Source organism: Ictidomys tridecemlineatus, chromosome 6 (genome assembly GCF_052094955.1).
Source record: "Ictidomys tridecemlineatus isolate mIctTri1 chromosome 6, mIctTri1.hap1, whole genome shotgun sequence".
Classification (NCBI taxonomy): Eukaryota; Metazoa; Chordata; class Mammalia; order Rodentia; family Sciuridae; genus Ictidomys; species Ictidomys tridecemlineatus.
The window spans coordinates 140,622,024-140,649,721 of record NC_135482.1 but is presented as its reverse complement, the minus strand read 5'-3'; the positions used below and the strand labels follow the sequence as shown (position 1 = coordinate 140,649,721).

At 35.6% G+C, this 27,698-nt stretch overlaps 1 protein-coding gene and 1 pseudogene across 3 annotated transcripts in view; one reads left to right on the top strand and one right to left on the bottom strand.

Moving 5' to 3' along the window:
• Positions 1-16,183, bottom strand: part of LOC101971599 (tudor domain-containing protein 3) — a 126,453-nt gene extending 110,270 nt beyond the window's left edge. The window contains exon 1 of one of the 3 annotated variants that reach the window (XM_078015808.1): positions 15,307-16,183. In XM_078015808.1, the coding sequence (XP_077871934.1) occupies positions 15,307-15,347 (41 nt within the window). In that variant the 5' untranslated portion in view covers positions 15,348-16,183. The remainder of the gene's footprint in view (positions 1-15,306) is intronic. The other 2 variants (XM_078015809.1, XM_078015807.1) reach the window with 2 other exon arrangements.
• A 69-nt stretch (positions 16,184-16,252) lies between these two features.
• LOC101976900 (spermatogenesis-associated protein 2 pseudogene) overlaps positions 16,253-27,698 on the top strand; it is a 32,655-nt pseudogene continuing 21,209 nt past the window's right edge.

Here is a 27,698-nt window from a genome sequence, read left to right as displayed (position 1 = left end):
GAACAATGATATAAACAAATGTTTACTGTGCCTTAAAATATCATTCTAGGCATTTGATAGTATTATTTCATTTATTCCTTATAATAACACTATGAAGAAAGTAGCACTTTATCTTCATTTTATACATGAGAAAATTTAGATTATTAACCTGCCCAAAGTTAGTAAAAAGTAAAATGATACCTAAGAGAAATGGCAAAAAAGAGTGGATAGAGAAAATACTGAATGCTAGTATATTAACCTAGCTCAGAATAATATACAGCCCCATATATTGACCCAGTAATCATATCCCTTCCCATATCATTAAGGAATTGAGGCAGAAGTAAATAAAGCAGAATTCACTGAAGATAAAAGAAAACTAGAAGGAAAATTTAAATCGCATAATTATATTTATGCCAGACACAAGAAAAAAAATCATGTAGTACTACAAAGTTCCCTGTAAAAGACATAGGAAACCCCAGTTACCTAAGGTTACTATGAGCCAGATCACCATTTCTTATAAAATAGTAGAGAGGGGAAAAAAAAAAAAAAAACTTATTGGATCTGTATTTTCTTTAGTATAAAAGAATGAATGAATAAATAAATAAATAAGGCAAGCTTAGTTTGTGTTTCATTTAATAAAATGTAACATTTAATTGTAAAAATGTGCCAAAAGAAATATCCTCTTAGACTTTAATCTTCTGAATTTAGCATTTTGCCAGTTAGAAAAGACGGATATCTCCTGACAACTTGAAAATTTTTTCCGTCCTCCTATACCTTCTAATCACTTATTAAAACAGTAAACAAAACATGCTTGCACCTATTCCTAGGAGACTATACTTTATATTTTTTATGTTTCTTCCAACTAAACAAATGGCCATTAATTTCTAACTTCTTGTTGGAAAATTTTATGATTAAAAGAAATTAAAATTATCTTCATTGGAATTCCATACTTCAAAAATTAATATCAAAACACAAAATTTGCCAGGCATGGTGGTGTACACCTATAGTCCCAGCAGTTCAGACTGTAAGTTCAAAGCAAGCCTAAGCAACTTAACAATATACTGTATCAAAATAAAAAATAAAAACTGCAGTGGTGAACTGTTCCTGGGTTCAATCCCTAGTACCAAAAATAATAAATAAATAAAATTTAAAAAGCACAAAATTTATGAAAAAAATATATTCTACTACATAAAACAATTTAAACAGAAACATTTTTCATAATTATTAATCTACATTTTCATAAACCACTACACTTGCAATATTATAAAGTTTTAGTTAATGTAACACATTAATCTGTTGACACCTGTAATGCAACTTACTTTACAAAAGAAAAACTACAAATGAGTAGCACGGAGAAATATCTTTCTAAATATTTTAAAATTCAAATTAAAGTCTGAAAAAAAATACTAAAAAGTATGAAGTAGAAATCTAAAGCATAAACTCTCAGGAAGAACCATTAAAAAAAAAAATGAAGAGATACATCTAAAAGTCAACAGAGTACATAAAATAGAATACTAAAACACACATGCTTCAACAGAAAAGGAGGCAAGAGTAATAGGATAAATTAAAAAATAATGAAATTGGAAACTAAAACCAGTCATATCAATAATCATATTTGATAATGAATTAAACATTCTAGGCTTTCAACTACAAAAAATAAAAAGTGGGCAAAAAGAATTGAGAGAAGTCCTCTGAGATACTCGAGCTAGTTACCAAAGGCTTAAGGTTCTCTGAAAATAACTGGAAAAATTCCAGGCCTTCAAAGCAGACTAGAGAGAAGCAGCAGGGCCAGCTTTCCCTTTAGAATAATGTTATGAACAGGATGTTTGTGTTTTTCCAAAATTCATGTTGAAACTCTAATCTCCAATGTGATGGCATTTGTAGATAGGGCCTGTGGGAGGTAATTAGGTCATGATGGTAGAGCCCTCATGAAAGGATCAGAGCCAGTAGACACACAGAACTTGCTTCTTTTGGTTTTTTGTTTTGTTTTTTCTATCTGTTCTCTGTCACTTGAGGATACAGCAAGGTGTCCATTTACAATCAGGAAAGAGAGACATCACCAGGAACTAAATCTGCAATCACCTTGTTCTTTTATGTCCTGGCTTGCAGCACCAGGAGAAATAAATTTCTGTTGTTTAAACAACCTATGGTATTTTTGTTAGAGAAAACCTAATATGTTCTTCAAACTTCTCAAATTCATTGTACTTGTCACATTAAGTTAGCAAAAATTTAGGGCCTAGTTTTCCCAATAATGGCATTTATTATTTATTATTGCCTATTACTGGTTACATTTGTTAAATGTAAGCATGTTTGATTGTTATTACTATGTTAATTCTAGACCCAATAAACCAAAGTGACCTTTGTGGTAGTCCCCTGAACAATGTTATAAAACTATTAAATCAAGACCTAAATTTATTTTCATAAATTCAATTTCTTTTTACATATATACATGTGTGTACACATAATTTTTTTGGTTGTAGTTGGACACAAAACCTTTATTTTATTTATTTATTTGTATGTGGTGCTGAGTGTCCATTGAACCCAGCGGTAAGCGCTATACCACTGAGCCATAACCCCAGCCCCTCATAAGTTCAATTTCTAATAAAAATAATCAGCCTTATACTATTAATTTAAATATGACTATCAAATATATTTACTTATTTAAAACAAACTCCTATATTTTTATTCAGGATTGATATGTTTTAGCAGGCTTTTCAACCATGTATTCATTTTTTTCCTCTCCTTAAGAAGTACTGGTTTGATTTTTAAAAAGACAAAACAAAACAAAATTGCTTGTTATCTATAGAATCCAAAAGTTGTCTGGATATGATAGAAATGCTTAATTGAAGCCAATAAAGGATTTCTGTATGTCCACAGGCATAATGGAAAAGTTCTATTAAAATCAGTAGACCATTTCAAAAACAACTGACCACTCTATATTTGAAAGAAAACCCCTGTTGCCAAGTACTGGCACATTCCTACTAAATAGTAAGGATTTACTGATCTGTGAGGCAACCCATTTCATACCAGCTACTTCAAACAATGATAAGAACAAAGACTGGTTGTTTTGGCAAGTTATTTTTGACAATATTTTTTGTCAAATATTTTGACAAAGTAATATTTGTCAAAATATTTGACGATATTTTGTCAAAATAGTAATAATGGACTAATATATAGATATTACTAATTACTTAAGGTAGAAATCAGCAACCTTTTTCTCTAAAGAGACATGGGTTAAAATTATAGGCTTTACAGAACATATCATTTTTGTCAGAACTAATCAACTCTACCCCTAAAGCACAAAAGGAGCCACAGACAGTAAGTGTATAAATAATTCTTGCTGTGTTCCAATAAAACTTCATTTACAAAAACAGACAGCATGCCATATTTGGCTCACTGGTCATATTCTGCCAACTTTACTTAAGATAAAGCTATGCTATATAAGCTATTTGTTCACAAAATCCAGACTCAAAAGATAAGTCCTTCCTCCTGAACAATGAATTTAGTCTTAATAAAATATTGCACACATTTAATCTTTGAGGAAGGCATCCCATTACACCTTAAATTGAAATCTTTATTAACAAAAATGAAAGACAAATACATAATAACAATGTCACATTTAAACAATATATTACCGGCCTTCAGCTTCTGAGACTTACTAAACTCAAGTCCATAGTAAGAGACTGAATATTGACAGTTTTCCTCTACCAATTTTCTTTCTATTCTTCCTATACAAGTGAAATAATGAATAAAAAATATTCTTTCTTCCTGTGCCATTATTTCATGTTTACTTAAGGATTACAAAAAGCCAGCATGGTGGATGCATGCCTGTAAACCTAGTGGCTTGGGAGGCTGAGGCAGGAGGATTGCGAGTTCAAAGCCAGCCTCAGCAAAATGGAGACACTGAGCAACTCCGTGAGACCCTCCCCTTTAAATAAAATACAAAATGGGCTGGGGAGGTAACTCAGTGATCAAGTGCCCCTGAATTCAAACCCCAGCACCAAAAAAAAAAAAAGAGAGATTACAAAAGACTAATGAAAAAATATGATTTAATAGGAGATTCAAAAGCCATAAGATAACCCTCTCAATAGAGGGGTTTTTTTTTTTCTTTTTTGCCTTGAGACAGTGTCTTACTAAATTGCTTAGGGACTTGCTAAGTTGCTGAGGCTAGCCTTGGAACTTGAGATCCTTTCTGCCTCAACCTCCCAAGCTATTGGGATTATAGGTATGAACCACAGCACCTGGCTTATAGAGGGTTTTCTAAAATAAATAGTACCAACTTTTTCCAAAAGTGACACATGATCAGAAATCTATTACCTGCCCAAATTATAATAATTTTGTTAACTGGCAATAATAACCAGACTTGAATTTAAATAGCAAGAACAGTAAGTATCTACTGAGTGTTCAACAAATAAAAAGCAGCATTCTAAGAACTCTGTATTTTGCCATTGAGCCTCATAACTATACTATGAGGTGTACTACAATTGACACCATTTTATGAATAAGCCAACTTAGGCAGGGAGCATTAAGAAACATGTCCAAGGTTACAGCTGATTAGTGGCAGACCAAGGACTGACCTCAGCTCAGAAGAACTGGACTTCAGAGTCCAGTGCTCTCAACCACCAGCCATTCTGTTCCTCAAGATGTAGATGTAAACCTAACTGAAGATCAGCAATATAGAGGTGCTTTTATAACTATTCCCTTAGTTTCTAAGTAATACTTCATGATACAGTTTTGTAATAGAATTCTAATTAATTAATTCAATATCAATGTTTACCTATTCAAAATAATCTAATTTTTTATCACAAACAGACTGATTAAAGCTCTTAAGCCCATTCCTCTCACAATGTTGATTTTTTTTTTTTTTTTTTTTTTTTTTTTTTTGGTTCTGGGGATGGGACTCAGGCCTCACACATGCTAGAAAAGTGCTCTTCCACTGAGCTTTACCCCCAGTCCACAATACCAACTTCTTATTGCCCACTGGTCCATATATATTGGGAACTCAGGCAAAGAGAAAAAAAAAAAAAAACTGAAGGAGGAAGGTACTTGCTAAGCAGGCCATAATAGCAACAAGCAAGTTGAATATAACAAAAACACAAATACTAGCCTATTTTTTCACTTTGAAAGTCTTAGATACATAGATATCTATAATCATACATGTTTCCAGTACTTTTGTTTAAAGAATTAAAGCAATACCAAGAACTAGAAATAGGTTAATACATATACATGAAACTACTATGATAAAGTAAAATACTTTAAAGACCCACCAACAGTCTAACTGAGTTTTATTTTCAATGAGAACACAGTGAGACAATAATCCAAATCATGTGAACAAGTTAACCAATATAATGGCACTAATAAATTTAATAATACCAATTTTAAACTAATATTAATTTATAACAAAATATAAGAAAGTTATTAAATACAGGACATAAAATACTGTACATTATCTCATAACATGAGTATTCTTCAATGTGTCACAGTAGATATCAGCAATATGATTAAACCAATAAGAACTGCAATAAATAAATAAATAAGACATGCAATCCCCCTGTACTGTGATTAGTGTAGTTAATATAAAATACTGTACATTATCTCATAACAAACATGACTGTTTCTTCAATGTGTCACAGTAGGTATGACTAATATGATTAAACCCATAAGACTTGCAATCCCCTTGTATAAGCAAATACATACTATTACTAATTATGGAATGCCATATAATGTAGGAGAATGAGATTTACAAGGTGAAAAGTCCCTTATAAACATAAGATTATCACTGAAAATAATATTTTTAAAGAATATTAAATAAATCAAAAAGTATAAATAGCCAATAAAAAGGGCCTCATTTGTTAATATCAATTTACTCAAATTCATCATAATTCTAATAGCATCACTGAGTAAAAAATTCAAAATATGTCCAGTAAAACCAGAACTATTTCAAGTGTGAAGCACAAATGAATACCAACTCACAGCTGTGTTACTGCATCATGATGGGATAAGTGCAAACACAGAAGAAAGCATGTAGAAACTTTCAGAGCAATCTGACATGGCCACAGGCTTCATAGTTTAACAAAGTATTAAATTCAATCTCATTATCCTATACTTGTTAAATGAAATATATGTGACATTGTTCTCTTTTTCATGATGTCAAATCAACCATACAAACTCCCATTTTGTTATAAACAAATCTTTCAATTGTGAAATATCAATGTAAAAGAAGTCAATAACTGCCAGAAAAATTAATGAGCACAGAAGCAGGTGTTTTGTGCAGCAAAGAGCAGCCAAAGATATGCTTATCAAGGAAGTTAAATGTTATTTTGGGTGGCTACTTTGCACCAACAAAAATATAAACACAGACATGAAAAGGAGCACTGAAATTTCACAGTACTGGAACAGCCATCATGTTTTTAATATGTGTAAATGAAAAGTTCATTATCAATTTTTAATTATAAAAGAAACACTTAACTCATACATATATGCTTAAAAAAAACTCCTGATGAATGTATGACTAATTTAATTAAATGAAGAAGGAAAACGATAGTAAAGAAAGGAAATAAGCACATCCAGATGAAATAGTCAAAAAAATTATTAGCAGCAACCAAACTAAGGGAAAGGCACATCCTAATCTTACTCAATTCCAAAATGTAGCAACCAAAGAAGATTCATATGGAACCTAGGAACTAACCCTACCCCATCCATCTCCAAGAAGCAAAACTGAGAAAAGAAGTCAATCAACATAGTCCTGGAGAAATCTCATGTGCTGTGGTTTGAATAGAGTTCATCTCCTCTGAAACTCACACTGGAGTTTAATCCTCATTATTAAAGAGGGCGAAACCTTAATCCTACTGTGGTGTTCAGGGATGGGGCCTTTGGGAAGAGACTGATTAGGCAAGGTTCTAATATATGTTTGAATATTGATAGCTTTTTATTTGAAGAGATATACCAGAAGTCATGCATATACATACATGCATGTGCTCCTTGTCTCTTGCCATACAATGCTCACCACCACCATGGGATTCTGCCAGTAAGAAGGCCATCACTTCAGATGCAGACATTCAGAACCATGAGTCAAAATAAATCTTTAATTTAAAACTTACACAGTCTGTGATATTGTGGTATTAGCAACAGAAAATGGACTAATACATCACTGTTATCAATTTAAAGTGAACCCTTCTGTAGAAATCAACAGGTAAATGGAGAAAAATTCATGGCAAATCCCTAGAAGTAGAAGCTCTGCATATCAACTTGGGCTCTTAGCACAGGCTAAAGGATTACCAGCATTTGCCATTCCACATATGGTGAACTGAGCTGGAATACTGAGAACAAGCCTATTTCATGTGTTCTGTGTCCTAAACAGAAACAAATACAGGGTTCTTTCTGGTCTTCATAACTTACAGCTAAGGAAAGAACGACCGACCTATGCTTAGCAGTGTTCTAAGGTAAAACCCTGTGGAATGGAACCCTACATAAGCTTACCAGACAGCAAAGTTCCTAGCTGCCTACTTTTGTGCCTCATCAAAGGTCCTAGCATGAATTATGATCTCATCATCATAACTCCTTTCTAATCAGGGACCTACAGCTATAAGCAATTCTGAAATATAAAATTTTTTTAAAAAAGGAAAAAAATTTAAGACTTTGTGGTATATCTTATAAAACATGAAATGTGTTAAGGAAATAATCAGGATGTAGGACAAACTATACTAACTTAAACTTCTGAAAATAGTTTCCATTAACATTGCTTTGAAAGAGAATATTTCAAAAACAACGGTTGTGTCAAGCAAAGAAATTTTATCAACATATTTCAAAATTTACTTCTAATTAAATACAAATACACACTTTTAATAGTGATCATTATTCATATTATCATTAGCTATCTCTCTTAGTAATTGGATTCTATCAACAAGGTTGATATGAAAAGACTTAATTCTTTCCTTACAGAAGCTTACAGAATTATAAGGCATCAAAGTTTTTAACCAAGTAGAAAAGACAATTTTTTTTTTTTTTTTACTTCTCTGGAACTAAAAGTGGAATGAATATATTTACAGCAAAAAGAAGAATCACCTCATTAATTTTATCACAAAATCTATCAACTTTCTGCATACTTTAACTTATATTAGTCCCTATATCTCTGTTAAAACAAATCAATTACAAACTCATTATAAAATGTTGACTTGTTTGGCAAATTTTTCTATTAATACTTATATTTAATGTTTCATATTTAATGTTTCACATTAAATACTTTACAAAATCCATCTTTATTAACTTTCAAACTCTGCATGGTCCCATTTAAGAACTTAGTAAAGTAAAAATGCTTTTTAATTAAGATCTTCACTATTTATGGCAGACTGCATTTTGAAAGGCTGCATCTGATTTTTTAAATTTGAATTTTTATATTTAGAGGAATTATTGGGAATATGGGGAAAATTTTTTAAAAACTTTCAGATACTGGGCTGGGGTTGTGCCTTAGAGGCAGAGTGCCCGCTTAGCATGTATGAGGCACTGGGGGTTCAATCCTCAGCACCACATACATACACACACTCACACACACACACTCAATATAAAACTTGAGATCTTTACCTTCACTTTTTTTTTCCAAGTCTTCCAAACTCAGGGTATATTTTATACTTGCAGCACATCTGAACTAGGACTAGATACATTTTATGTGTTCAACAGTCAAAATATAGCTAACATCTACCATACTGGACAGTATAGCCTTAGTTTATCTCATCCTTATGTTCTTTCAATCACTAGTTACAGTCAAATTACTTCAAACATGTATTTCTAGCTTGGTCTTTATTCATACAAAATTAGTATTTCCTATGCCTAGCTGACATCTTATTTTAGATGACTCAAAGGCACCTCACACTCTAATATCCTATATCAACCCATAACCCACCCACCAAAAACGTAGTCATCTTCTAAAAGTCCCCATCTAACTGAATTGTAATGGATTCCCAATATACAAACACACACCTACAAGTCAACTCCTGATACCACCTTTGTCACTCCCATACACAATCCATCAAAAAATTTCTGTCCATTTACCTCATAAATGTCTCTCAAATCAATCACTGTTCTCTAGCAACCATCAACATCTACTCTCAGTTCCATTTTCTTGAGTACAAGGACACATCAAAACTTAACTATGATGTTATCCCTGCTGACTTTTATTAACTACAGAATTAAACACAAAAACTGAATATGGCCTACAAGGTCCAAGCTACATGATCTAGCCCCTAAGTAGTTGTCCATCTCTTTCTTGCCCTATAGCCCCCTGGTCCTTCAGACTTTTGTACTCACCATGCTCCCTACCACATTGTGACCTTTGCAGATGCTGCTCTCCCCTTATTTAATTTTTCTCGGGGAAGCATTCTTAGACCACCATGAAGAGGCCAAATTCCCTTTTCCTAAGGATATCTGGAAAAATGTTTCTTCTCTTTATATTTTGTAACAGATGCAATATTTTTGAATATATAATTAATGACTCCCTCCATAGACTACATGGTCTTTATTCATACAAAATTAGTATTTCCTAATGCCTAGCTGACATCTTATTTTAGATGACTCAAAGGCACCTCACACTCTAATATCCTATATCAACCCATAACCCACCTGATTATACTAAATAATTGCCTGCCACAACACAACGTCCAATAATTATTTCCTGAATAGGTGCAATGAGGTATCTGCTCTGCTTTTTCCCAAAAGACACAATATTGAGAAGACATATACAACAAACCTTGCTCATACATCATTAGTACTGGAAAGCTTTCAAGACTTCCCAAATCTGGATTTACTGCTCTCAGATGTGTTACCACAACACCCAACAAGTAAAATACCAGCGTCTAACATGTTTAAATTCTGCCTGCCATGCATCACTACATTCTAGCAACAAACACAGTGTGCCTTGTATAGAGGAGGCATAAAAAATTACTAAATGTATTTCAATGTACCATTATTGTATTTGGTTACATACTTCATATTGACTTACTTTTGTGAAGATATTATATCTTCAGTATAACTATATTGAGATGAGGGTACCTATTTTGTCTCTACTTCAAAAGCTATAAAACTGCAATACATGTGAGAAGACCATATGCACACACACAGACTCACACCCATTAAGTACAAATGTGAACCTGATAGGAGCTACAGTACTGAGGTACATGTAAGGCTCTATGTCTAGCCCAGGAGCATTATACATTTCTTTCTTCTCTCTCTCCACCACCAAAGTGTTTCTTTTCGGCTATCAGTATCATTGATTTGACACTCTTATTAATACTTTACATCATTACTACACATTTCTTGCCCTTGCTTCTTTGCTTTTCTTTGTTGTTCTATGGCTTCACAAGAGTTTCCCAAATTTTTACATTAAAAGCTTTGCATTCTGAGGAGCACAGTCTACTCCTTCAAAAAATTCTCTGGCTGGGTGCAGTGGCACATGCCTGTAATCCCAGCAACTCCAGAGGCTGAAGCAGGAGGATGGCGAGTTCAAAGCCAATCTCAGCAAAAGTAAGGCGCTAAGACTCTATCTCTAAATAAATTACAAAATAGGGCTGGGGATGTGGCTCAGTGGTTGAGTAGGGAGAGTACCCCTGAGCTCAATCCCCATACACACCCTCCCCCGCAACCCCACAAAAAAAAAATTATCTGGAAGTGAAGTATTCTTCAGCTACTTCCAGATCATATACCTTTCAAAAAAAAAAAAAAAGAATTTTTAGACTGATATGATTTAACTATAACGTAAGTCAAATGCCAACATTCTTTTATCAAAAACATAAGCTAAAATAAATTTACATAGTCATATTTTTATGGTTCTTGAAATGTGGCCATTTTTAGTTGAGTAAGCAAATATTGCTGTGTGATAATTATTTTCAATCTACTGAGGTAGGAAGGTTTTTTAAAAACCTTCTTTATGCTTGAAGCACTCAAGTCTACAAGCAGTTAAAACCAGATTTATAAGTTAGTCACCAAAAAATCACTGCAAATAGGAAAATAGGACCTTAAAACCTGAACAACTTAATAAAATATTTTTGGCAGTTTACAATATCAATACAAACAGCAAGGCAATATGTGAGACATCTTGAGACAGAATGTCAACTAGGCAGATAATCTTTGCACATTTTAATTTTTGTAAACTTACAAACAAAAGAGATAATTGCAAAGGTTCATTAAAGAAAGAAAATATTTCAAAATAGAAGTATGTTTCCAATAATCTTTCCTAAAAACAAAATAAAAAGCAACTGGTTTCTTCTAGTGTTCTTCAGCATCTAAAACTTGTTATAATGGTTCTGATCCTTTCCAAGTAAGTATACTAAAAGAATATATATCAAAGTGGTAATGAAATGCTATTTCATAATTCCTGATTAATAAAAAAAACTGCATTTAATATATAACCTTGTTAAAAATAAAACTTATATTTGTAATTTGGGAAAGGGAAAGCCCTTTAAGACAAGAGAGCAGTAATTCCTTCATAATCCATACTGCCACTGTGTTCCTTATTTCTTGTATCCCATGATTGATCTCCTTCAGAACAATATTTATTTTATTTTTTTTAGTTGTAGACAGACACAATACCCTTATTTTATTTTATTTATTTTTATGCAGTGCTGAGGATCCATTCTAGTGCCTCACAGATGTTAGCAAGTGCTCTACCACAGAGCCACACCCCCACCCCAGTGCTACATCTTTATGAAGACTTTTATAAGCTATAATCTTTGTTGATTTTCAAAGATGAAAAGGGAGGTAGATATGAATTTGGGATAGAAGATATCAGCATAGCAGTACACCAGTAATTAAAGGGAGAACACTCAAAGACCTCTGTCTTCTTGATCCTTTTCAACTTTACCTTCCTCACAAAAAGAAAAAACCAAAGTCAAAAACCTGGAGCACTTTGTGATTAAACCTCGAATATTAGTAAACTGAGGTTTCTCTTAAAAAAAAAAATTGTTCAGAATAAAAGGAAAGCACTATTTCTAATGCTATCTTATAGTCTTCACTCAAGACTGCTAAATAAAGCAAAAATATACAATATTAGGCCTTACTTTTTCAGATATTTTTAGACTTAAAAAAGTAAACCTAAACAGCAATTAGGTGATCCATTGCCAGGCAAAGGTTTTCTTGATTCTAATTCAAACAAACAAACAGAAAAGTTAATTTACATTTCACAAAATGCTTTAATCCAATTTTCCCTTTTAAAATGTGTTATTTTTAGTCAATTTAAATTAGAAGTGGTCATCACAGCTCAGTGGAAATTAGTACTGAATATTTATTCTAGATATTTGGGCCCTTAGTACTGCCAATTTCAACTGAGGAAATTACTGATATTCTCTACACTTCAGTTTCCTCATCTTTACACTGAGAGAGTTAAGTTATACAACAGCTTTTCAAAAACACGAAAGCACTGATTAGATCCTTGACACATTTCTAGAATGGAAGAAAAAATATTTTCAAAATGTTTATATCCCTAATTGCTGTTAGTAGAAATACACAATAGCCCCTAAAGAGGAATAAAGAAAACTAAAGGCAAAAGTAGTACTATTACCTAGACAAATACTAAGTAAAATATTTCCCCTCTGTAAAGTTATTCTATGCATGTAATTAAGCATTATAAAGGCCCAAGCTACCATTTAATGAATTATTTAAACATAAGCACCACACTGCAAAAGTCCTGGAAACTTAAGTTCAATTCAGCAAAATCTAATACTTGTGTGCTACCAGCCATTAATGGAAAAACAAAGCAAATAAAAAATTATTGCAAAGTATGCCAGGGTGGCTAATTTTTAAGTTATATTTTTAAATTAAAATTTGTGTAGAGATTATACTGAATATTAGAGACCTAAAAGGAAAATAATTACTTAAAACTAAAAATAACAGTAAACTTGAATGATAGGTTAGACTTCTACCTCCCCCTAAATCTCACATTTTGAGAAGCATAAGCTTTTAAACACTAAATATTTCCCTAGGCTATTATCTTAAGTGACACTGATTAGAGAGATTTACTAATAGTGAAGATATTTTAGCATTTTTAGGTCCTACAATAAACACATACTTTTAAAAAATGTTGGCTTTCTTTTTTATAACAATAACAGAGAACCTCAAGAAGAAACTCAGCATGTAAGAACTGGAATGAGCTGCTCAAAGCTGTTCTCTGTCCAAAATTTCCCTTTCAGTATTCTCTGCCTAAACCTTTGAGATTTTGTATTTTAACACAGTAAGTCTCTAAATAAAGGCCTAGTATAAGCCATCTTAAAGCCTAAGAGACCTTCATGTCTTTTTCCACACATGCCTTGACTAATGTTTAATATCCACCAAGAATTACACAAAATTCACAAACTCCTAGATAGTCTTAGCCCTCCAGATTACTACTACCTTTATCAGTTACTGCCATACAGAAGTAGCCCAAACTGGTGGAAAAAATATATATATATAAAGTTAACTTGCAATACTGTGTGGCAAATGCTACAGTATAACACTGCTGGAGATTTATAAGATATAATAAAACAAGAAAAGACTCTGAAGAGTGGGCAGAGGTCCAACCCGGGAATTCTGAAAGCCAGGGGTATTCCAAGGTCAACTCTATCAGACTTTATTGAGAACTCCTTGTCATTGCAGCTACACAGAAAAATAAGGCATGATTCTCTGCCCTAAAGGAGCTTAGCAGTCCAAAGAAAAAAAATCTTTGGGATCTAATAAAGAGACTAACCTTTCTAGAGGAGGTGGGGTTATTTTCGAAAGCAGCAAACGACTTGAGTTTGTAAATAAAATTCTATTGCTAGTTTGAAAAACTAAGGCTTGGTCTAATCAGGAATAGGGAAAAACTCAAATAGTGATCCCAGATTATTCAATACTACTTTATGAGGTAAAGAAACTGGGAAAGATTCCAGATAAAAGAACAAAAATAAAAATGAATGAGTTTGACTTTACACTTTGGAGTGCCAATGGTGTTCTGCAGAAAAGGGGGGAAAAAAAAAAGAAAGAAAGCTATAGTAAAAAAAATACAATAATAATAATGCAAAAGGGTTAAAGCACCAGTTTTGGAATCAGACTCTATAGTTCACTTTTGAATCTCACCATTTTCTAGACGTGTTATTAGGGAGTTCCTCAAGGACTCTTTGCCTCAGTCACTGCACCAGTGAAAGGGGCTGAACAACAATGCCTGTAAAGACACAGGCAGTATCTCCAAAACACAGGTGTGATTATCACTCTACTAATCAAAAATTTTCAAAACCAGACATCTTTTAAGAACTGGCAGTTTCTGTGGGCTACCTTCTTCCTTTGGGGTCTTAGATCCTAACTGAAAACCCTCCTACTAACAAGAACCATGATCCATATCCATTTTACAAAACAATAAGCATTTTCTATGTCTAGAAAGTCTTTTATCATGCTTCACTTCTCTAGAAAATTAACTCCCTTCAATTCCACAGCACACTTTGTCTCTATAGTTTACCACACTATTTGTGTTTGATCCTTTAATGCCTCCCTCTCCCTTTCCACTAAGGTAGTTATTTCTGAGAGCCTAGGCAAATCCTTTTCATTCCCTTCGCTACCAGGTTGCGCCTATGCAAAGCTGGGGAAAGCGTTACTGAAGGTAAAGTGGATGTTTACAACGATAATGGACGCAGACTCAGAAAATACTTAATTTCGCATATTTTTTAATTGCCTTCGGATCCTAAAATCTTGACAGGAAACGTGTCTGAAAATCAGAACAGCGCCATTCCTTCAAGAAAAGTTCTGCGGAGCACCCCCCCCCACGAGTTGATAATGCGGTCATCCTTAGCTTCAGAAGTTGTGTGTATGCCGTGGAAGGCAGCTTCACAATGGCCCGGGCTCTGCTTTCAAATAAGGGCAAAGAAGAGGTGGCGGGCAGCAGAGCGGGCTGTGCGCCGGTACCCCACAACTTCCCGCGGCCCCGCGGGCTCTAGCCGCTCCAGCCGCTCTCGCCCACTCCGCCGCGCTCGGCTCCGCAGCCCTCGCCTCCCCGCGTCCCGCCGCGACACCCACGGGTGGCGGTGCGGACGGCGCTGCAGGTCCTTCTGAGCGACGAGGCTCGGGCCTGGGCCGCCGTCCACCTGGCCCGTTCAGCCCGTAGTCCCCGGCCTCTCCACGGGCCCGCCGGCCGGGGCCGAGGCCGCCGCCCGAGGGGAGCAGGGACTCGCTCGGCTCCGCGTGGCGGCGGGGGCGGAGCCGGCCCGAAGGACCCGGGGAGAGGCCGGGGGCGGGCAGCGGCCTCCGCCTACCCCGACATGCACCCAGCCGCCCCTAACCCCAACCTTCGTTGGGGCCCCGGCCCGCGCCCGTGGCCCGGCGGGACTCTGTACTTACCAACCAGCCTGGGACAACGCCGCGCTGGGGACCTCGGCCATGGTAGCTGCTTAGGCCGGGGGCGGTGGGGGGCGGAGGTGGGGGTGGGGGAGGCCTCTTACTTGAGACTAAAAAAAAAAAAAAGAAAAAAAGAAAGAAAGAAAGAAAAAAAAAGAAAAGAAAAAAAAAAACTCCTCTGGTCGGCTCTACAACTGAGCATGCTCAGTGCGGCCCGCACTTCCGCGTGCGGGTTCCGCTCGCCGCGTTTTCCTAGCGGCCGTAGGGGCCGGCCTGTTGTGGGCTGGTAGGCTGCGGGTGCCTGGGTGGTGACGAGTCAAACACGGTCTGGGGTATTGGGAATCGGAAGACACTTGACTCAAAAGGACAAAAGGCTTTTCTTCTCCTCGGAAGGCTTTTTTTTATCACTTTTCTGAGTTGAACACCTTAATGCTAGGTTCTTGGGTGAAAAGGTTCTTTGTAGAGCAGAATGTCAGGTTCGCTTTTCCAGCGCTGATAGTCCGGCAACTCCAGGCAAGAGAGCTTTAGAGGGTCAGTTGCAGGGCAGAGCTTTCAGAACAACGCTAATGCCACATTTTGTGCAGTAAAACTCAAGGGGTCCCCAGCACACACACCCCACCATCATCCCACCTTGCCCTCCTCTCTGCAGGAACTCAAACAAAAATGCAGCCTTGGTGTTTTTGAGTCCCTACAGGATTACTCAGGTCTAATACCATAATGAAACTAAATAGTCTCCCTGAGAAAACCTGCACTTAGGAAACAGGAAAATCGGGCAGTTGTATGTCAATCCTTGGTTTTCCTGTCCTCCTCCCTCTGGGCTCCTTTACGTATGGGGGCGGGGCTGCAACCTTGACAACTAATATCACTAGGCCCATCCCACAGCAGATTTATCTGTGTCCTTCACCAGAGATCTGGAGAGCTGAAGCCCAGATGGGATCCCGGAGTGGGCATGCGCGGTGACGCCGAGCGGCACGTAAGACGTGCCAGTGAAATTGGGCGGTGGGTTCTTTCGAGGGCCAATCAGGAAAGAGCAGGCAGAAAGGAACGCAGGATGCGCAGATGCTTCATAGAAGTTTGCCCAGCTTCCAGGTCTTTTCGTCCCTTCAGCTTTCCGCGGGAAGATGTCGATTGTTGAGTGGCCTTGTTCCCAGCCGGAGAACAGAGAACTTAAACTCCAAAACCACCGCTCGCCGTGGCTCAAGACTTGGAGCAGAGACTTTGGCACTAGGCAGAACTGCTCTTGCAGAGAAAATTGTTAGTTACCGAAGGAAGGGAGATAACTACTCATAAGTAGAGTTAAAATTTCTCACTACAAATGTTTCTCCTTTTAACTGAGTTGTCCGTTTGACTTTTCCAAAAGTCATAGTTCTAAAATTACGATGCTTTTTTAAAATCAAATGCTATGAAATTTGTTTCCAAGTAGTTGGTTTTGATAATGGAATAAGTTTTAAAGCACTTTTAGAATCAGAAGTAACTATTTTATTTCCTACAGTTTGCAATAGTGTACAGTGTTTAGGTCATACATGCGCTGCAAGTATATTTTAGTGTGTAGGCACTGGTCATTGTATCCAGGAGGACAGGGTAAAGATAGCATTTTAAAGGAAATGGGATGACTCAAAATTAATTTCCCAAATTTTTTGTTTTGTTTACTTTTTTGTTCGTTTATTTATTTTGTGTTAGGTTTGGTATTGAGGTTTGAACCTAGGAGCACTTTACCATGAGTTACCTTCCAAGTTCTTTTTGAGACAGATCTAGAGGCTGGCTTTGAACTTGGAACCCGCCTGCTTTAGCTTCCAGATTATAGGCCTGCACAATCACCCATATCTGTATTGTTTTTTAAATAGATATTCTTTTCCCAGTTATTTACATTTTACGATTAGTGCAAATTCTTAACTGTGGAAATTATATGTTGTCCCAATCACCAGAATTCCTTAAGGGGTTAATTGAGTATCTTTTATACATTTATTATCACAGGCAGTGTAAAACAATGAGAATTTGCTATTGCATGATGCTTATAACTACGTAAAATATGCCACAAAACACTGAATTCCCTTAAGAATGGAATTCTATTGGAAAAGGGTAAGACAATATTGATAACATGCATAGAATTTTTTTAAAATGCCTAAGTTCTGAGCACTAAAAATAAAGGAGGGGGAGGATGAAACATTTTCTTGGAAAGCAATATCAGATTATAAATGTAGAACAAATGATAGAAAAATAATAATTTTCTAAATGAATTACAGTTGGTTCAGGCAAATTTCATCAAAGAATATTAAAAGCCACTGGGTAAAGATTCTACACTACAGAAATCCAATATGGTCTCAAACGTACCAAGACATGACATGTTACAAAATGGAAAATATTTCTTTACCTTTAAAAAAAATCATTGCCTTGAACAAATGATCAAAGTTAGATCACAAATAATGAGGCAATATGATGTCATGTGCTTTTAGATATAGTGCAATTAGGCATACTCATCATTTAAGAAATTTTCTTGCCAAAATTATTTAAGCTAATTTCAAGCAAGTTTCATGAGGTGGTTCTCACCAGGGCAACCTGAAGGGCATGGATGTTGTTAACTGCCGTCTGATGGGTAGAGGCCCAAGATACTGCTAATCAAGCTGCAATGAATAGGACAGTTCTGCATCCCCAATATATAATTATCTAGCACAAAATGTCAATAGTGCCAAGGTGGAAAAACCCAGGTCTAGATGGAAACACATTTAAAAGTCATAGGGGATCAGAAAAATGAAAAATTATACCCCATTTGATTCAAATAAAAAAAATTATAAAAGTCATAGGGGATTATCAGAACAAATTAGACTTGAAGACACAGGCAGATACATCCAGACTGTGGCATATTCTACAGGAAATGTAACCAAGACTACTAAAATGTCTTAGAAATTTCTTTGAGATTAAAAAGATGCAGGAGAAATGAAAACAATCCTACATATAAAAAAAAAAACAGACGAAGGAAAGCAACTATTTGTGATCCATTACAGACACTTGAATATGGTCTGAAAACTGGTTACTATAATGGAATTATGGTGTGATGATGATATGACTATTCGATATAATAATAGTATTATTCTTAATCTTGGGAATTTTATACCAAAGTAAATCTATATAAATATGTGCATACAGATATGTATAGATAGGAATGAGGGAAAGAAATACGTGACAAAATACTAAAAGTGAATTAATCAATTGGAGGTCCTAGTGCTTGTTAATATATTAAATTTTTTTTTTTCCTTTTGTATTGGGGATTGAACCTGGAGCACTTAACCACTGGGCCACACCCCCAGCCCTTTTTATATTTTCGTTTGAGACAGGATCTCACCAAGTTACTTAGTTAACTTGCTAAGTTGCTGAGACTTTCTCTGAACTTGCTATCCTCCTGACTAAGCTTTCTAAGCCATTGGCATTAAAGGTGTGCACCACTGTGCCCAACAGCTTGTTAAATTTTTTTGACTTTTCAATGGGGTTTGAAACATTTCAAAATAAAAAGGAAAAATATGAGTTATGCTCATTTTTTTCACATCAAAATTTTTACGTTTAAATATTCTATATAGATAAGTTAATGCCATGGAAAATGGTAATAACAAACTAGATGAGAATATGGATTCTCATCTTTAATTAGATAAATCATTCATTTACAGAAAGTATAAAGTCTGCAATGAGCTGAAGTTGGAACTCCTAAGGAGAGTAAAAGAATTTTTTAGGTACAAGAAAACAAAAAAGAGGAATTAAATCTTTTAAGAGAAACCTGATCTCTCTCCTTAATCCCCCCTCCTCTCTCCCCTTGAACCTTCCTCTTCCCTATGGCCTCCCTTGTAGTTTAATGGCATCCTTTTCTAGTTTCTATGTTCAATTATCTCAGTAAATCTTAACAAAGCTATTTGTGTGTGTGTCTGTGTAAGTGGATCTAAAATCTCCATTTTACAGATGAGGAAAGTAAGGTTTACTTTTGTATATCTGGTCAATAGCAGAGCTGAAATTTGTACTTCAAACTTCTGATATCCATTATCCACCCTCCACCAGTTTACCCAGCTCCACTCGACTTGCATGCACCTTTCCATCTCTGCTTTTATGACTTTTGTAAACTTTCAAAGCTGCCATGGATTTTTAATGGCATGAAAAGACTTGGAAGTTACGAGAGGTTAAGATTCTGGGAATAGCAAAGAAATGACATTATACAGGGCATCCACATTGAAAACTCTAAGGATCTCTGAATTTTAACAATAACAAAACCCTATAAAGATGTTTTCAAATAGATGCTTTGGTAAATGTTTTTGTAAAGGATGAAAATTGGAACAGTTTTATGCTTTTGCTTGACTCAGAATGAAGGGAAAAAAAGGTAACAGTTTAGTTTTTAATAGAAGTTATTCAAATAATTCATCTAGATACCCTTTAATTCTAAACTGTTAAATAAAAACCCTAAACCATTAAATGAAATCATTGCTAATTAAATGTTAACTGTAGATAATTTGCATAAGCCTTCTCTGAGTTATTCATTAACATGTATACTCAAAATTTATTGTCACTGTTCACAGAGTCACCACAACATTTAAGCATCATGTTTCTAACACCTATCCTCTCCCAGGCAATAATTCATTACAATTTTGCAAAAATTCCTTGCAAGTTGTGTAACTTATAGGCAGCAACAATTCACTCTCCTCTATTCTGGCCTCTTGTTTCTATTCATTACTCACAACCTACTGGAGGAAAGTATCAAATATCATAATTGCTACAGTCATTTCTTTGTTTCTATTTCTTTGCTGTTTCTATTTTTAAGGGATTATCTATTACTGCCCCCAAACTTTCATGGCCTCAAGATGTCAAACAGTAATGTGTTTCCTCCACTGTTTTTGTGCATTATATGAAACCCCTCTCCAAATTACAGTTGTGCTTGGGTCACCTGGGAACCAAGAGCTGTACTCACTCTATAATCCATAGATTCCTTTTGAAATAGATGTGCTTCAGTTCTCTGGTTTCCTACAGCTCAGATAAGAAATAGGGTTAAGGAACAAGCACATTGTCTTGCTGAAAACTGCCTCATACACCCAGCTCATATAAAAGTAGATGTTAAAGAGATCACAAAGCCAGTCTGTTTTTCAGACGTACCTACATTTTTAAAATTTCAGCTAGGAACTATTCTCCTCCAATATTGCTTTCTGGTTTTTTGTTTGTTTGTTTGTTTCCAGTTCTGGGCATTAAACCCAGAGCTGGTCTACCACTGAGCTACATCCTCAGCACTTTTTAATTTTCATTTTGAGACAGGCAGGGTCTTGATAAATTGCCCAGCTGGCCTAAAATTTGTAATCCTCTTTAACGGCCTCCCTAGTTGCTGGGATTATAGGAATCCCAGATTCCAATATTAGTTTTAAAAATTCAAATTTTTCATTTGTAATCAGACTCTTTTCTAATCAATGAACAAATGAGTATATTTTAAAGGATACTTATTAGATGAGTTGTTATAGAACTGAGATTGAGAAAACCTGTGTTCAATTCTTGACACCGAAATAATCAATTGAATGGCCCCAGTCTGATAATTAACTTCAATGGCACTTTTATTCAGAGGCTGTAATTTCTTAAATACTTTGGGTTATAAAAATCTCTAGACTCTCTTACTTTCTACAATTTCAAATGTAATATTATTATTTCAAATTATGGGTAGGTTAGCAAATTGTATTTTCCCAAAATGGCAGCACAGCTATATATTTCATCTTGTGATCTTACAGTGTAAGTGCCACATGCCGCCCATGTTTATATTTCCTCCTGTTGGATCTTTGTGATTTTTTTTTAACCATTAGAATATAACAGAAATAAGATTGCTTATTCTGAGCCTAGATCACAACAGGCAAAACAGCTTCTGTGTAATCTCCCTCTCTTTCTCAACTATTGGTCTATTTATCATCTGCCTAGTTTTCTCTCTACTTATCCACCCACCTCGTTACTATATTGTGAGGAAGCTCAGGAGGCAGAGAGGCCAGGTGTCTGTGTTATAGTAAACAAGCCTAGGTAAGTCCCCAACCAAAAATCACCCTCTACTGCCAGATACGTGATTGAATGAGTCTTCAGATGAGTCAGCCTTCAACCTTTGAATCCTCCAACTGAGGCTTTAGATGCTGTGGAGCAGAGAAAAGCTGAGCCTGATTTACTAGCCCAAAGGAAACGTGTAACAGAATAAGTGGTAATTATTGTTTTAAGCTACTAAATTTGGGGGCAATTTGTTAGGTATCCAAAGTAATCTGAAACTAAAATGTATGGGTTATCTACTCTATGCCAGAAACTCTTGCTAGGCTCTTATTTGTATTGTTTCCCTTACTCTGCACTATGTCTCAATATTTGCTTTTACACTGTAACATTAGATGTATGTGTGATTTATTTTATGCCAAATTTTTGGTTGGTAATGCAATTCCCAGAGATATCATTGTCCCTTGGGAAAAATAATTATTACTTTAGGATGTTCCATCTCCTAGTGCTGTTCCCAGAAATGTCCTACTGTCTGATTAGTACAAAGAAAAGCTACCATGAGGTAATGAGGACCTATTTTAGGGTTGATGCTCAGAGAGAAAGATTTTGATAATGACTATTTTATTTTTCCAATCTGTTTTTAAATGATTAAAATCTAAACTGCCTTTTATCTCCAAGGTTTAATTCTATAAAATCAATATAATTCTTTTTCTAGTTCCTTTTAAAGGAAGGAACTTTGTCATTATTCTGAAATATTTCTATCACTTCTTCTCTCATAATAAATAATATCCATTTTTCTTAAACATTTGCTGAAGTTAACAAGTATAAGGAAAATGTGGCCAAATGAGATAAAGGTAGCCACTCTTTTCATTTTAAAATATAGATATGTATATATATATTTTTTATGCCAGACTCTAACTTATTACAGAAATGCAGTGAGGCTTGTAGTTAGCATTTGAATAATATACCTATTTTTCCCAATCAGTCTCTATTATGCAAAAATAAAAAGAGTCAATATAGAAGTAGGGCTGGGGATGTGGCTCAAGCGGTAGCGCGCTCGCCTGGCATGCGTGCGACCCGGGTTCGATCCTCAGCACCACATACCAACAAAGATGTTGTGTCCGCCGAGAACTAAAAAATAAATATTAAAAAAAATATATATATAGAAGTATATTTAAATTGTATATATATATACACATATATATATTAATATTTAATTTTATGTATTAATTATAATTGATGCAATTAGTATCTGACAAATATTCCTATTATAAATATATAGATATTGCAAATATTGTTATTATTATTATTGAAATACTTGGGGTGGAAATTTTTTTAGTTCAAGGCAGCAATTTAAACTCCTTTTTTTTATTGGTCACCAATAAATGGAACAGATGATGTATTTTCTTGACAGATAATATTCAGTGGTATATTGGATCTTGAGCTGGAAACACTGGTGAATATTAAAGTCATAAATAATCCAATCCTTTGTTGTATCAGTTTATGACCTTAAAATAACCCAATTCAATCTGAAGCCACTATAATGGCCCAAAGTTCAGCAAGGCCAACTCATATCCTGCCATATTTAGTAACACACTATAATATAGAGAGCTTCAACAAAGAAAATACAGTTAGAATAATAATGATATATTATTAGCTTAAGTACACATGGAGTTGTTGACCTAAGAATATGTTCTGAAGGATACTGACAAAGTAATTAAAATGACTAGAGAAATAGACCTAATTAGCAAGTCATAAGGCCTGTCTTAGTCAATCTCTAATTTATGCTCCCTGATCCTTACAGAATATTTTAATATTGTTATTCAATAAACTAAATCCACAGCATTGCCAAATTTAATTCCAGTGCTCCTGCCACAAGCACCTCTACCCCAACACCAAACTTTGCTTATTTCCAGAACTAGCTGATATCTTCTCTTTGGTGACCTCTTACTTACTGTGCTTTGAATGCTCTCCTCTTTTCCTTTTTGTGTCAAATGCCACTGATGCAAACCTCACCTGATTTACCCAGACACAACTTCTGCCTCCTGCCTCTAGTTCACATGCTATTTTGTACAAATATTTTCTACAGTTTTCACTATGCTACAATGATATAATTTATGCATTTATACCTTCATTTCTGAGGTGTCAAGTGCTTAGAATCAGGAACTGGGGGGTGGGCGGGAGTTTCAATATAAATTGTAAGGCTTTTAAAATTTGAGCATCTTAGGAAATCCTAAGTAAGTTCACTCATTTTTCCAAAAAAATGATAGCTTAAAAGTTGATTATTCTGACTTAACAAAGTAAAATAAGATTTCCCATAAGTATTAATAAGTGGAATTAAATGTAATAGATAAAAATAATGTAATTAGATTAATAATGCTTTGACTTTGTCATTTTTTTGTTCCACAGACCTCTAACTACTTAGTAAGTGTATTTTTGTTCTTATTATAAGATTGTATAGGTGATCAATTAATCTTCAAAAAATCAAAATTGTATAGTTAATTAATTATCTCTTGGTAATTTTGAATGAGTTAAAAGGACAACTTAGAGATCCTGAGCAATTCAAGCTACTAGCCATCATATATTCTCACCCAGTGGCCCTAGGTGTGACACTTGATATACTATTGGCTAACTACAAAAGATAGAAGTGCAAAAGTTAATACTAACCACAAAAGGTTTAAATGTAATATCTATGGGCACTATCAGGTGGTATTAAATTAGGGCTCATTAAAGTAGTTTCAGGAAGATGACATAGTAGAGAAACACCCTTCTCACTGCAGGAAATATACTCAGTGACATGAAGTTCAAAGCCTCAGAGGGCAGAAATATTGGGAACTCTTTCACAGCAAAACTCCATCAACATGTACTTTCTCCAGTTCTCTTCCAATCCTCACTGTAATCCACTCTCCCACTCCCACCCCATTTCTTCACTGGAACTTCTCTTACCATAGTCTCTAAGACTTTCACATTGCCAAATCTAGTGCTTACTATTTCCTGGTTTTGACCTGTCAGTCTTAGCAATGAGCATAGTCAAGCCCCTTTTCCTTCCTGATAAATATTCTTCACTTGGCTTGCAGGACACCTGTCTGTTCTCATGATTTTTCTTGTACAAGAAAGAACAACTTGGGGCTGGGGATGTGGCTCAAGCGGTAGTGCACTCGCCTGCCATGCGTGAGGCCCGGGTTTCGATCCTCAGCACCACATACAAACAAAGATGTTGTGTCTGCCGAAAAACTAAAAAATAAATATTAAAAAAATTCTCTCTCTCTCTCTCTCTCTCTCTCTCTCTCAAAAAAAAAAAAAAAAAAAGAAAGAAAGAAAGAACAACTTCATAGCAATTTTGATTGCTATGATGAATTCATTCATTCTCAGGAAGGTGTTCTTTGCTAATACCTAAGATTTCCAGGGTCCAATAATCTGAAGATTGCAAAATTATAAAGATAAAATTCTCTGCACCAAGCTTACAAACTGGAAACAAAGCAGGAGGTGGGGAGGCTGGGTTGTGGCTCAGTGGTGAGCACTCATCTAGCATGGGTGAGGCACTGGGTTCAATCCACAGCACCACATAAAGATAAATAAATAAAGGTAGTGTGCCCATCTGCCCATCTACAACTAAAACATATTAAAAAAAAAAAAAAGCAGGAGGTGGGAAATCTAGCATGAGATGAAAATGGCAGCTAAAAGAAGTCTGATGATCAGGCTCCCACCTGATATCTCTTGTTATAAATTCTCTTCCTGCAAAAGGGGATAATTCTCTTAATCACAAATATCAATTGGGCATGCAGCTTGGGGTCCAAAAACTGAATATTTTACCTCTTCACTTGCATACCATATATTCACTGGACTGTGAAACAAAGGCCAAGATAAAGGCCGTGAAATTGAAGTCTGGGCAAGTAAAGAAGAAACTGAAAATAGTAAGAAGCACAAATTCCCTACCCAGATTCTAAGTAGAAAAACTAAAACTGAACAAGATCAACATATCTTGTGATTAACCCATGCAATTACAGACTCAGAGCAACTAAATTCTTAGAAAAATTGCATAGTCAAAGAAATCTTAAGCTAAGTAAAAAAAAATTGGTAATTATTCAACCTCCAAGTCCTAAGTAATCCCTGAGCCTCCTTTCAATGATGTCCTGTTGAATGATAAAATTGACTTTGGAAAGAGGAGGATAATTTGATTTATGCATTTGTTGATTACTGTGGCTAAATACTATTGCCAGGAAGTTCACAATTGGCTCTCATATTCCTGCTCTCACACACCAACAGGGAGTAGCCTGCTAAAGATGTACATGCATCGCCAGGGTCTTCTATGAAGGGTATTAAACTTGGGAGGTTTTCCTAAGAAGAGGCCCAGACAGCCAGATTGGCTGTCCAGCAATTTGCTTCACTGCCCATGCAAAATATTCCTTATCTGGCCTGGGGTTGTGGCTCAGTTGCAGAGCGCTTGCCTGCTTGCCTTGTACATGTGAGGCACTGGGTTGGATCCTCAGCACCACATAAAAACAAATAAAGATTGTGTCCATGTATAAATAGGAAATTTTTTTTAGAGAGAGAATTTTTTAATGTTTATTTTTTAGTTTTTCAGCAGACACAACATCTTTATTTGTATGTGGTGCTGAGGATCGAACCCCAGGCCGCATGCATGCCAGGCGAGCGCACTACCGCTTGAGCCACATCCTCAGCCCAACTAGGAAGTTTTTTTTTTTTTTAAGTTCCTTATCTGCAGAACATATTTAATTCATGACCACTTTGTTTCCCATTTTATCCTCTCCTCTCCAGGAGTTCTAAATTGTTATTAATCTATTTCAGTCTACAATTGCATTTTGAGTATGTTGAGAGTGATTCAATTTATCATTTATCCATAGATTCTCAAAACATGAGAATTACATACACACCTATTAAAAAGCATGCACAATACAGATACCTTGATTTAGTATTAGGTGCAGTAACTACACCAAATGCTGAGCTATCTCTGTTGGGGGAGAGCATAGTACAAATAAAAGAGTGTCATTGTATGCCAAACTAAGACATTTGGAAGTTTATACATGTGAAGAAAGATGTACATTGATGTTGAGCTAATCAAAGGATAGACATAATTTTGTCAAACAGCCATTAACCTTCTTATGCTTATAGTATGATATTCGTATTTCTTCTACAGTCTCACTTTTCTCCCACTCCCATCTATATGATGCCACAGTCTGGCTGGGCACAAAATCACGAGCCACTCAAGCAGGAACAAACTTTATTTCCGAACTCCACTGCACGTGAATCACGCGGGCCTTTTCAGGAAGGCCACACACTAACCGGAACTCCCTCCACTGGAACTTCACCAACCAACCAATTTGAACTCTCCGGAAATCCCCGCGAGAACTCCAAAGTAGCGGGCAACCGAGGTGGACAGCAGGGGTCTATATATAATTGAATACACAGCCTATTTCAATCCAGCATCATCCAGTCACAGCAATTATAGACAACTTAATTATCATCATCTAAATGGCTCGCCTCTCAACCATTACTTCTGGCAAAATGCCAGGGGCCATCCTGACTCGGCTGTGGCTCTCAGCAATATGATCCAATACAATTTCTCTCTTGTTCCTGAGATAAAATATATTACTCAGACCTGGCCAATCAGACTATTGATTTCCTCTAGAGAGTAATTTGATCTAGGATGGACATGTGACTCCCATTGCTCCAGTAAGAATAAAATCTAGGACTAGGACTAGGATAGCCACATCAATATTTATAGCAGCACAATTCACAATATCTAACCTATGGAGCCAACCTAGGTACCCTTCAACAGATGAATGGATAAAGAAAATGTGATATGTATACACAATGGAATATTTCTCATCTTTAAAGAAGAATGACTTTATATGACATTTTCCAGCAAATAGAAGGATCTGGAGACTATGATGCTAAGAGATATAAGCCAATTCCCCACAAAAACAAAGATTGAATGGCCTCTCTGATATGTGGATGCTGACAAAAAAGGGGAGAGGAAACGGAGGGTAAAAATAGAAGTTCAGTGTATTACAAAAAGAAATGAAGAGAAGGGAGGGGGATAGGAATAGGTAAGACAGTGGAATGGATCTGACATAACCTTCCTATGTACATAGATGAATATACCACAGTGAATCTCAACATCATGTACATCCATAAGACTGGGATCCTAATTAGAATAAGATATACTCCTTATTTGTACAAATACATCAAAATAGGCTCTACTGTCATGTATATCGAAGGAGAACAAATTTTTAAAAAATGAAAAATTGGACGTGGGTGTAGATCACTGGTTAAGTGTCTCTGTACCCCAAGTACCAACAGGAAAAAGAAAAAAAATATGCTATCAAAAGCTTGTCTTTGCTGTGCTTCATTCAAATTTTATTGACCCTCAGACCTATTTGTCACTATAGAAATCA